Source organism: Crotalus tigris, unplaced genomic scaffold (assembly GCF_016545835.1).
Source record: "Crotalus tigris isolate CLP2741 ecotype Arizona unplaced genomic scaffold, ASM1654583v1 scf7180000019968.627227, whole genome shotgun sequence".
NCBI classification, from domain to species: domain Eukaryota; kingdom Metazoa; phylum Chordata; class Lepidosauria; order Squamata; family Viperidae; genus Crotalus; species Crotalus tigris.
The window spans coordinates 201329-214008 of record NW_024097797.1 but is presented as its reverse complement, the minus strand read 5'-3'; the positions used below and the strand labels follow the sequence as shown (position 1 = coordinate 214008).

Here is a 12680-nt window from a genome sequence, read left to right as displayed (position 1 = left end):
GCCCCAACCACTGGTGCTGAAGAGGATGAAATTGACCGGTTCTATGAAGCCCTACAGCACCTTATAGAATTAACACCAAAAAATGATGTCCTTATCATCATGGGGGATTGGAATGCTAAGGTAGGAAGCCAAAAGATAACCGGAATAACAGGCAAGTTTGGCCTTGGAGTACAAAATGAAGCAGGGCACAGGCTAATAGAATTTTGTCAAGAGAATACGATGGTCATAACAAACACTCTTTTCCAACAACCCAAGAGACGGCTCTACACATGGACATCACCAGACGGTCAACATAGAAATCAGATTGACTATGTGCTCTGCAGCCAAAGATGGAGAAGCTCTATACAGTCAGTAAAAACAAGACCAGGAGCTGACTGTGGCTCAGATCATGAGCTTCTCGTTGCAAAATTTAGGCTTAAATTGAAAAAAGTAGGGAAAAGCACTAGGCCACTCAGGTATGAACTAAATCATATTCCTGATGAATATACAGTAGAGGTGACAAATAGATTTAAGGAACTGGATCTGATAGACAGAGTGCCTGAAGAACTATGGATGGAAGTTCGCAACATTGTACAAGAGGTAGCAACTAAAACCATCCCAAAGAAAAAGAAATGCAAGAAAGCAAAATGGCTGTCTGAGGAAGCTTTGCAAATAGCTGAGGAAAGAAGGGAAGCGAAAGGCAAAGGAGAAAGAGAAAGATACACCCAATTGAATGCAGAATTCCAGAGAGTAGCTAGAAGAGATAAGAATGCCTTCTTAAATGAACAGTGCAAAGAAATAGAAGAAAACAACAGAATAGGGAGGACCAGAGATCTCTTCAAGAAAATTGGAGATATGAAGGGAACGTTTCATGCAAAGATGGGCATGATAAAGGACCAAAATGGCAGAGACCTAACAGAGGCAGAAGAGATTAAGAAGAGATGGCAAAACTACACAGAAGAACTATACAAGAATGAGCTTAACATCCCAGATAACCACAATGAGATGGTCACTGACCTCGAACCAGACATCCTAGAATGTGAAGTGAAATGGGCCTTAGAAAATCTGAGCAACAACAAAGCTAGTGGAGGTGACAGTATTCCAGCTGAGCTATTCAAAATCTTAAAAGACGATGCAGTAAAAGTGCTACACTCAATTTGCCAGCAAATTTGGAAAACTCAACAGTGGCCACAGGATTGGAAAAGGTCAGTTTACATTCCAATTCCAAAGAAAGGCAATGCCAAAGAATGTTCAAACTATCGCACCATTGCACTCATTTCACATGCTAGTAAAGTTATGCTTAAAATCCTACAAGCTAGACTCCAGCAGTATGTGGATCGAGAACTACCAGAAGTACAGGCAGGATTTCGAAGAGGCAGAGGAACTAGAGATCAAATTGCCAACATACGCTGGATCATGGAGAAAGCTAGGGAGTTCCAGAAAAACATCTACTTCTGCTTCATTGACTATGCAAAAGCCTTTGATTGTGTGGATCACAACAAATTGTGGCAAGTTCTTAAAGAGATGGGAGTACCAGACCATCTCATTTGTCTCTTGAGAAACCTATATGCGGGTCAAGAAGCAACAGTGAGAACCGAACACGGAACCACTGATTGGTTCAAAATTGGAAAAGGAGTCCGGCAAGGCTGTATACTGTCGCCCTGCCTATTTAACTTATATGCAGAGCACATCATGAGAAAGGCAGGGCTAGATGAATCAAAAGTTGGAATTAAGATTGCCGGGAGAAATATCAACAACCTAAGATATGCAGATGATACCACTCTAATGGCAGAAAGTGAAGAGGAACTAAAGAGCCTCTTGATGCGGGTGAAGAAGGAGAGTGCAAAAGTTGGCTTGAAACTCAACATTAAGAAAACCAAAATCATGGCATCCGGCCCTCTCAATTCCTGGCAAATAGATGGGGAAGAAATGGAGGTAGTGACAGATTTTATTTTTCTGGGCTCCAAGATCACCTCAGATGGGGACTGCAGCCAAGAAATTAAAAGACGCTTGCTCCTGGGGAGGAAAGCTATGGCAAATCTAGACAGCATACTAAAAAGCAGAGACATCACCCTGCCAACAAAAGTGCTTATAGTCCAGGCCATGGTTTTCCCAGTTGCAATGTATGGCTGTGAAAGTTGGACCATAAGAAAGGCTGAGCGCCAAAGAATTGAGGCCTTTGAACTATGGTGCTGGAGAAGACTCCTGCGAGTCCCTTGGACTGCAAGGCGTTCAAACCGGTCAGTCCTAGAAGAGATCAACCCCGACTGCTCTTTAGAAGGCTAGATCCTGAAGTTGAAACTCAAGTACTTTGGCCACCTAATGAGAAGGAAAGATTCACTGGAGAAGAGCCTAATGCTGAGAAAGACTGAGGGCAATAGAAGAAGGGGACGACAGAATGAGATGGCTGGATGGAGTCACTGAAGCAGTAGGTGTGAATTTAAATGGACTCCAGAAGATGGTAGAGGACAGGAAGACCTGGAGGAACATTGTCCATGGGGTCGCGATGGGTCGGACACGACTTCGCAATTAACAACAACAACATATATATATATTTATTCACAAACCCAACAATGAATATTCTCCTTACATTTTCTTCAGTTAACTATTCCTGCTGATTGCCCATCATATATATGATTCTATCCACATATGAACAACAAAAAAATTATCTTTGCTAAAATTATCTCCCTCCCCACCCAAAAATATTCACATTAGGCATAAGGACCTATTTCGATCAGGAAAAATATTGCAGTAAAAATTAAAAATCAGGGATAATGGTATATAACTGTAATAATGTTACAGTTACCTGTAAGTGGGTTGTTGATAGAAGCTTTTATTCACCTGTAGTCTTCAAGGAGTGGCAGAAAGTGCTCTACTTTCCATTTTCCTGATCAACCAGAGATCTATAAACTGCCTCCTACAAACTGTAGGATAGCCTAGAAAGCCTCCTTCAGCTCCCTCCCTCCTTCCTTCTGCGTTCTGCAGAATACTGTGCACTCCGGCTAAAACCCAGGATAACAGATCTGTGCTGTGCAGATTTGGATAGCCATTAGATGGCAGCAAAGAGTTATAGAAAACGAAGCATTGTCCATAACCATCTACATTTGGGAATCCTTAGAGCGCTGGGAAATAGAATGGAACACTGAGAAAGGAATTGGAGAAATACCTTTGGTCTATAAAGCCCCCGTAGCTCAGTATGAGATCATTTCCCGACCTCTAAAAAAAATGTCTTTGGCTATATTGTCTTATATTTTCAAACTGAGTGTCAGTGGTCATGAAAAGGATTAGGAATTGGTCTTTGCTTCGACATTAGCACCTCATTGCCGGATGAGCTACAAGGAGACTTTTTTTTTCTTTCCCAGCCAAAGCATGAACTCTCCTTGTGTTGAAGTACATCTCTGACCAATACTTACTCATGCAATCGCCTCCATACCACCCTGCTCGGCATTCTGCACAATAAATGCCTTTGATGTAGAAGTTGTCTAGTGATCCTCCCCAAGACCCATTGCGACAGGTCTTACAATTCTCAAAAATCATACAACCTGAAAGAAGAAGAAAACTCTTTAATTACATATGCTTACATTGCGGTTTCTCGGATAGGTAGCTGAAAACTATATAGTCCATGCAGCCAATATTTTTACTTTGGCTGTATAAAATGTGGCTTGGGAAAGTCCTTTTAAGCAAAACACTCATCTAAGCCAAACACACCCAAACATAAAGAGAGAGAATATAAATACCGTTATGAGGGCTGGATACAAAAATTACAAACGTGAATTTTCCTGTAGTCTACAATGACTGAAAAAGCGATGACATGATGACACGACAACACAACCACCATCTTTCATATTTATACTCTAACGCAAGGCTTTTCAACCAGTGGTATGGGTACCACCTGTGGTACATTGGCACCCGACAGGTGGTATGCAACCATTCTAGAAAAGTGGTAGTGGGGGAGGGGAATGAGCTGAACTGGTGGCAGCACTGCACAAGCCTGAGCGAGAGACGGCTGAAGCTGCAAGGCTGTCAGGGCTCAGTGGAAGCACCAGGACCAGTGCCGCTTTTCAGATGATCAGTGCTTCTTCGGGGCTGTCAGGGCTCAGTGGAAGCACCAGGATCAGCACCAGGATCCAGCTGGAGCTTGGCGCTGATCCTGCTGCTTCTGCTGAGCCCAGAAGAAGTGCAGATCAACTGGAGTGTTGCAGCATCTCCAGGGTCTTGTGATTTACATTCAGATGCTTGGCAACTGATTCATATTTATGATGGTCACAGTGTCCCAGGTTCATGTGAAGTGACCAAAACCTGCTGCAATCACCCAGCAGACAGGGGAAATAAAAACCAAACACCCCCCACCCCACCCCTGCTGCCAATCCTCAACAGAAATGCTCACAACAATGAAAACCTTGGACAGGAGGAAGAGCGCCGCCGGGTGGGCAGGCAGGTATCTTGCTCGGCTGTGGCTTGGGGGGCACTTTTTTCAGTGCCATTGTAACTTCAAAAGTCACTAAGCGAACTGTTGTAAGTCGAGGACTATCTGTACTTTATCACTTTTTTCCTTTTGGGGGGGGGTCATCAAGTTTTTGACACCTTACTAGGCGATTAGTGGTACTCGGATGTTGCCATATCCTAAAAATAGTACAATGGGTGAAAAGGTTGAAAAGCCCTGCTCTAACGTAAGATGCACATACTAAAGTCATGGGGTTTGTGTTATGATGCCACAATGTATGTTTCTTCACCTGGCCTTTCTTCCCATCACTCACAGATGTCTATAGGTATAGCATCCAGACTTTCTCCTATTGATCTCTCCCTCCTTTTTCTGAGAATCTTCTTGTTTAAGGGAAATTTACTTCCTGAACATCCTATATTTCCTTACATCGTCAGATCAACCTCAGCTAGAATTTTATTTTCAGTAATGCCCCAATGATGGCTCAAAGGTTAGATAGGATTTAGTACTAGTTTCTGCCCAAACATTTAGGAACAGAGTTCAGAATATATTTTACACACTTGCAAATGACTATTCATAGTCATTTGCAAATTTCAACATAAACTTATTATTCAACATAATAAAAAGGAGGGCTGAATATCATTCAAAAACTATTTAGAAGTGGTGCTTTGGAGCAGATAGAAATGAAAATGCAGCACTTCTTTAAGCCAGTTGCTTCTGCAAGAGCTGGAAACGAGCTAATATGTCACATTAAAGATGCAGCTGTTTTAATGCCTCAACATTAAAGCTTACAGCAGCTTTAACTTATTTAGGCTCATTTGGAAAAATCTAAAAGAGGACAAGGCTGTTTTAATGCGATCTTGCACTGGCAATCTCATTTGGCCTGAAGCACATCCTCTTAATAAGTTTCAAATCAGGCAGAATCCTAATCGATACATATTCTTTGCAGTCTCACAAACTGCTTCTTCATATCCTTTACCTTCAATTTTAAAAGCTTTCCTCAGCTGAGATCAATAATAATTCTTATCTTTTTAAAAAGAAGGTAGTGTGCAAACTAGAGCTTGGAGACTGAAGTGTAACCTCCAATTAATAATGAAACCAAAGGTGACTTTAGTTTTTGGAGAGCTCCCAAGCATCCATGGTAAAATCCTGAAATGTGAGTTTCTATCATGAGAGAAAGGAAAAAGCTATCATCAATATGCATTAACTTTCATCACAGTGAGTATTTGTATTGGCATCCATCTATCTCTAAGGAGGAAAAAACTATTAATCATCAAAATCTGGCAGACAAAACAGGCTGCATGCTCCACCTAGCTACAAGCATATTTACTGCATGTAAATTAAACAGATACAGCAAATAAAAGAGTACAGGTGAATGCATCAAAACAGCACAGTAAATCAACTTACCTGGGTGAATTAGGCAGGAGTCACACTCATTGTCCTCATTCCTACAACAAGGAATAGTATATCCCACTACTTCTTTCTGTCCAGGACACACACATTTGATCTGATCATATTCACAGCACTCCCGACACATGATATTCCATTCAGCACCTGGACAGTTTTCGTTGATCAGGGTGTACTCTGCAGAAAAGCAAAATGAGAGTTATATGAGAAAAAAGGATTAACTATTGGCAGAAGATAATCCTTGTAACTGGAAGTCAAGCAATGTATTACGCAGAGACGTTTCCTCTTATTATAAAATTAAGCTGGAAGGGGAAAAGCCTGCCAACTGGAACAGAGGAGTTAGGAAGGGGCTACTCAGTTCTTTTATTACATGTCATTTTTTTCTGTCAGAACTGTCCATGCTGCACTACCAGTTGAAAATCCCAGAAGGGGGGGGGGAATGGAATATAGAGCCTTAATTAGGAAAGTGGCATGGACTATTGTTCAATTAAATTGCCAGCATTTAATGGTTGCAATTTATTTCATAAAAAGAAGCATTCCATTGGAAGATGCAGCCATGGCTCCCTAGTGTCACCTATTATGTGCCCTCATAAAAGAAGGTCATATTTCATTTACATCACTCTCTAAGAATAAAAGACACTGTGCAATGGCTCATTTATTAACTATTTATTATGTCCTGAAGTTTTTTTTCCCAAATCAGAAAACAGGTAGTCCTTGACTTACAACCACAAATGGAAACAGAATTTTTGTTGCTAAGCAAAGCAGTTTTTAAGTGACTCATCCCCGATTTTATGATTTTTTTTTTTTTTTTGCCATGGTTCTTAAGTGAACTACTGAAGCTGCTAAGAGAATCGTGGGGGTTATTAAGCAAATCTGTCTTTTACCATTGACTCAGCTTGTCGGAAGCCCCCGGGAAGGTAGTAAATGATGATCACATGACCCTGCTGCAAACTGTAAATACATGTTTGTTGCCAAATGCCCAAATTTTGATCATGTGACCATGGGGTTGTAGGAAGGTTGTAAAAGTTAGGGGCATTTGTAAGTCACTTTTTTCAATACTGATGTAACTTTGAAAAGTTGCTCAATGAAGGGTTGTAAGTCAAAGATTAGCCGGCACTCTGCTTTAAATTTCCTTAGATGTTTTGCATCCTTTTTGAATCTTTATTTAATCCAAGAAATTACAAGAATAAGCTATTTCTGAAAATTCAAAATGTAATAAAATCATGGAATATCCAACCATTTTTTTCAAGGCCAATGAACAATGAAGAGCAACAAAGATGATTAGGGGACTGGAGACTTAAACATATAAGGAACGGTTGCTGGAATTGGGTATGTCCAGTTTAATGAAGCGAAGGACAAGGGGGGACATGAGAGCAGTGTTCCAATATCTCAGGGACTGCCACAAAGAAGAGGGAGTCAAGCTATTCTCCAAAGCACTTGAAGGCAGGACAAGAAGCAACTTGGAAACTAATCAAGAAGAGAAGCAACCTAGAACTAGGGAGAAATTTCCTAACAGAACAATTAATCAGTGGAACAACCTACCTCTAGAAGTTGTAAATGGAAATTTTTAAGAAGAGACTGGACAACTATTTGTCTGAAATGGTATAGCATTTCCTGCCTGAGCAGGGAGTTGGACTAGAAGACCTCCAAAGTCCCTGCTAACTCTGTTTTTCTATTCTGTTCTGTTCTGTTGTTCTGTTCTGTACTATTCTTTAACTAAGAGCAGTTTTTCTTTGTTTAGCCATCATATTCACACATTACAAGCAACTCAATTGTTCAACATCGATATAGAATCTCAGAGGGAGATGAGCCTGAATTCTAAAGTGAAACATCAGTTGGCATGACCACACCCAGATTTGTTGCTCCTCAGCATCCCAAGTTCAAAGGGTATTCACACTTGCAGCTGACCAGAATGCTAGCAGCATCCACTTCCAGTCTTGCATCGTAGTGACACGGCTGCTGGATTGCGGAGCTCCGCACCCCCGGCTGGTTTTGCCCTACCTAGGGACCCTAAAATGGTTCTAAAGTCGCCCCAGAGAGATGACAAAAACCGAGGAGCACCCTGACAATTGTAGAATGGCATGAACAGCATTTCCAGATGTGGGCACTTATGGCCGACAGCAACCACATTTTCAATTTTGCAGGCGCAGAGGTCATCACCCAGGACTCTATGAAAGATGGCCATTTATTTAAAGAGGCCTGGATATGAGGCCAACATTCAGTTAACTGACATGTAGAACTATTACCAGCCTACCAAACGCTGAGAAAGTATGAACAACAATGCCAGGAATCACAATGAGCACAGAGTACCACCCACATACAGGACGAATGAAGACAGGGGAGGTCGAAGATGCTCACCTATAGAACAGCATGAAACCCCAGTGAATAGAGGTATGGAGGTACCAACATGGCCCATTGCAGAATCAGGGGAGAGACGATGGGCCAGCACGATCAGGACGAGACATATGATGGAGGAAAAACCGCCAGGCAGGACTACATGACAACTTACTGAGGCTACCTGATGGGACGGCAAAAGGGATGATCCAGCAATGATTCTGAGTAACTGCATGCAGCAGAATGGGCAAGCGCAAAGAGTACCATCTACACACGGACGAAGACAGGAGAGGTCCAGGGCGCTCACCCATTGCAGGATCAGGGGAGAGATGATGGGCCAGTGTGATCAGGACAAGACACATAATGCAGAAAACACCTCCTGATGAGACTACACGACAACTCACCGAGGCCACTGGACGAGATGGCAGAGGGGGCGATCCAGTAATGACTCTGAGTAGCTGCATGCGACAGAATGGGTGAGTGCAAAGAGTGTCACTTGCATGCGGGGCGAGTGGAGACAAGAGAGATCAGGGTGCCCACTCATAGAATAGTATGAGATCCCAATGAATGGAGGGATGGGGATACCGGCACGGCCCATTGCAGGATCGAGAGAGAGACGGGGGGCTGGCGTAACCAGGACGAGACATATGATAGAGGAAGCACCCTCAGATGGGACCACATGACAACTTACCAAGGCTACAAGACAGGACAGCAAAAGGGATGATCCAGCAATGACTCTAAGGAACCGCATGCAGCAGAATGGACAAGAAGAGCAAGTGGGGTAAGGGAAAATGCCAAGAGTCAAGCAGATGCAGATGAGTGTGGCATGATTAGGAGCAACACAGCTGACTGGGGGGAGAGTGAGGGGCAGGTAGACCAGTCACATGGTCTATGACCATATTGCTAAAATAGCTGGCCATATAAGCAGGTCTTCCAACCACCGGCTTTTACTCTGATGATGTCAGCAGAGGGCTGGCGAAAGCTAAGTATTAAAGAGTTTGTTTTTATTTATCCTGGAGTTCAGTGAGTTTGTTATAGTTTTAATATGAATACACCTGGGATTCGAGTTTTTAAAATAATCAGGAACACACACACACACACACACACACACACACACACACACACACACGCTTTCAGTTGAAGAAATTGAATTAAGACAGAAGGTACCAATCTCTGCTATTTGCAATAAAAAGTATATGTTCCAAATATTTCTAATTATTCAGTCTATTAGGGAAAAGAGCTGTTATAAATATTAATAGAAGCATTATGATTAGTAGTGCTAGTAACTGGAACAAATTCATTTTCTAGTAATAAAAAATAAAGGCATCTAAAGGCATTATAGTTATAATAATTTATACGCAGTTGTGCTTTAGGGCATTCCATCTTAAAATTTACATTAATTTCCAGGCACTTAATCCTAATACATTATGCTCCATTAAAACATATTTATCTGCAAGTATTACTGGATTGAATAGGCAAAATCTTGGCATGAAAACAGAGAACTGAACTTCAGCAGTAAACTTTTTGTTAGTAGATTGGTTGTATGGGCTAATTTATCTGTATGTTGTTTGGTGGTCCAAATAATAAAGCACTACACCAAAGAAAATGTAGGATTTATTGAGAATGAAACCCATCAAGTATAAAGTGTTTATTAAAACAATTTTGCTAATTATAAAAAAATACTTTTGGGGGGGTCCAATCCGATTTCATTACAGCTTTTACAAGCAGATGAGATTATTTAATTAATTAATGATTCTACAACCAGGACCGACCACATAATGTTTGCAATGAGATATGGCACGCATAACCCATTGAAGTGGTTTAGTCATACTTATTGCAGACGATTAATGCTGCCATTTTAAAGCAATAAAGAGCAGTTAAATGTGCAATTTGATTCTAAATGAACACTAGAATTGTTTAAAGGAACACCTTTCTACAAAATAAGTCCTGTAGGAAATGGCACTGATTGGTTTTGAAGAAATTATTCTCCCATGCAGGGGACATAACTCACTTCATTCAAACATTTAGGGTGTAGGAGAAGACTCCTCTTACAGCCTTCTACTGCAGCTCTAACCTCTTGGGCTACATGGCTTTAGGATTATCCTTGGCACATTGTCGGAGCAACCCAACCCAGAAAACCTTCAGCTAGTAGTCTAGAGAAGGTTTCAGGTGGCTGGCTTTGACTCAAACTGTGGGCAACCTCATGGCATCTCCTTGCCAAAACCCAAGCAGGCACAGAGCTGAAATCCTTTGTCAGGCAGTTTTTTCAGCCAGCCCCCTAGAACAAAAGAGCTGCTTCCTGAAGGATTTCAGCTTTCTGTGGCCTAATTGGCTTCCTGAAATCCAAATAGGCATAGAGCTGATACCCTTCAGAAGGGAGCTATTTTTGCCAGCCTCAGAGTTGGCTTCACTTTCCTTGGGAAAACAGGAGAGAAGATCACAAATGGTACAAACAGGATGCTAAGTATCCAGATCATGATCATATGAACACTGGTGATGATGGTGCAATGTTTTACCACTATTGGAAGTGCTTTACAAACTGCAAAGTACTTTTCTGAGGCCGTTATTAAAAGAAAGATCATTAAGCAAACGGTCAAATGCAAGGAATTCCAGTACAAATGAGTAACCCCATTAATATTAGTTCCCTCTCCCTAAAGTCACAATATTCAATCTGTCTAATTGAAACAGTAAGATCATCTAACACAGTGTTCTCAACCTTTTTAATGCCGCGACCCCCAACTGGTCGTAAGTCGAGGACTACCCAACCGATCATAAGTCGAGGACTTTCCCTGCCCAGGAGCGCCACACATGCATGGTGCCGCCCCCTGTACCGGCCGAGGCAGAGACGGCGCAGGCCGACCACCGGCTGGGCCACCAGCTGGCCCAGCCCAAGGGAGGTAAGGCACCCGCTGGGCCCCACATGTGCCAGCAACCCTCCCTGCACCCGCCGGCCTTCCACTTCTCACCCCTGGCCCTCTTTTACTTACATTTTTAGTAGTTGCTCAGCAGGGAGGGGTGGAAGCTTCTAGACAGCTCGCCTTCGATGCAGACAACTTGCAGCACCGTTTGCAGACTGGGACTTTTGGTGGTCTCAGCAGGGCAGAGACAGCCTGGACAATTCCTATTGGCTTTTGAAAGCCAATAGAATTAGACTCTATTCAAGAGAGTCTATTCTATTGGCTTTCAAAAGCCAATAGAATAAAAGGGAGTAGCACAGCTAAGGAAAAGAGGAAAAAAATGGCGGACTGCGTTGTTTAGCAACCCCCGTGAAATGGTCGTTCAACCCCAAATGGGGTCCCAACCCACAGGTTGAGAACCACTGATCTAACAGAAATCAAATTTTTAAAAATGGAAAATATGGCCTTGATTCTTAATCTATTTGCATGTATTTGAATTCAGAATCTATTTACATGGTAAGCATATCAAAAGAGACCCCTGAACATGCAAGACACAGATCAGGAGAAAGCAAAAAATGCTACTATACTGATCCTGGAAGAATTAGGCAGTACAGGTAGTCCTTGACTTACAACAGTTCATTTAGTGACCATACAAACAGCACTGAAAAAAACGGCTCATGACTGTTTTTCACATGTATGACGGCTGCAGCATCCCCATAGTCACGTGATCAAGATTCAGATGCTTGGCAACTATATCTAGGATGGTTGCTGTGTACTGGGATACTGTGATCCCCTTTTACGACCTTCTGACAAGCAAAGTCAATGGGGAAGCCTGATTCACTTAACAACCATGTGACTAACTTCACATCTGCAGGGATTCATTTAACAACTGTGGCAAGGAAGGTTTAAAATGGGGTAAAACTCATTTAACAACTGTCTTGTTTAGCCACATAAATTTTGGGGTCCATTGTGGTTGTAAGTCCAGGGCTAGCTGTATTGGGAAATTGCTCTATATCAGTGATGGCAAACCTTTTAGAGACCGAGTCCCCAAACTGCAACCCAAAACCTACTTATGCATCATCGGGTGCTGGGTGGGGGTGGCCATTGGGTGGGTATGGCCAATTGGGTGAGTGTGGCCCATTGGGTGGGCATGGCTGCGGTGGTAACGGCAGACTGGGTGGGACTAAAAAGTTCAATCAATCAATTCCAACTTTGCAAGATCTTTTTCTTCCCCACAAGAAGTTGAAATTGACTGATTGATTGAACCTTTTTTTTTTTTGCACACGGCGGTCGAAGCCTAAAGTGAAAAGGTTTTATAAAACCCAGCTGAAGGCCTAGGACTGGGGTGACGGTGCGCGTGTCCACAGAGAGAGCTCTGAGTACCACCTCTGGCAACAATGCCATAGGTTCGCCACCACTGCTCTATATGGAGAGGGCGGAGATGGAGAAACAAATCTCCCAGCTGGTCCTTTCTGATGAATGATGTATGTTTTTAGAAAATGCTGTAAGCCACATCATTTAGCACCCTGTCCTTTGGGGAGAATTTTGTCCCATCATTAATATTAAAGAGAGATTCACTTGCAGCCTGCCTTCTGTAGATTAAATAATGGACTCAGTTTTGT

At 42.3% G+C, this 12680-nt stretch overlaps 1 protein-coding gene across 2 annotated transcripts in view; it reads right to left on the bottom strand.

Annotated features, from left to right (window-relative positions):
- Positions 1-12680, bottom strand: part of PAMR1 (peptidase domain containing associated with muscle regeneration 1) — a 79676-nt gene that overhangs the window by 60936 nt on the left and 6060 nt on the right. For both annotated transcript variants that reach the window (XM_039365164.1, XM_039365165.1), the window contains exons 2-3: positions 5828-6004; positions 3393-3521 (exon numbers count right to left, since the gene is read on the bottom strand). In XM_039365164.1, coding sequence (XP_039221098.1) covers positions 3393-3521; positions 5828-6004 — 306 coding nt within the window. The remainder of the gene's footprint in view (positions 1-3392; positions 3522-5827; positions 6005-12680) is intronic.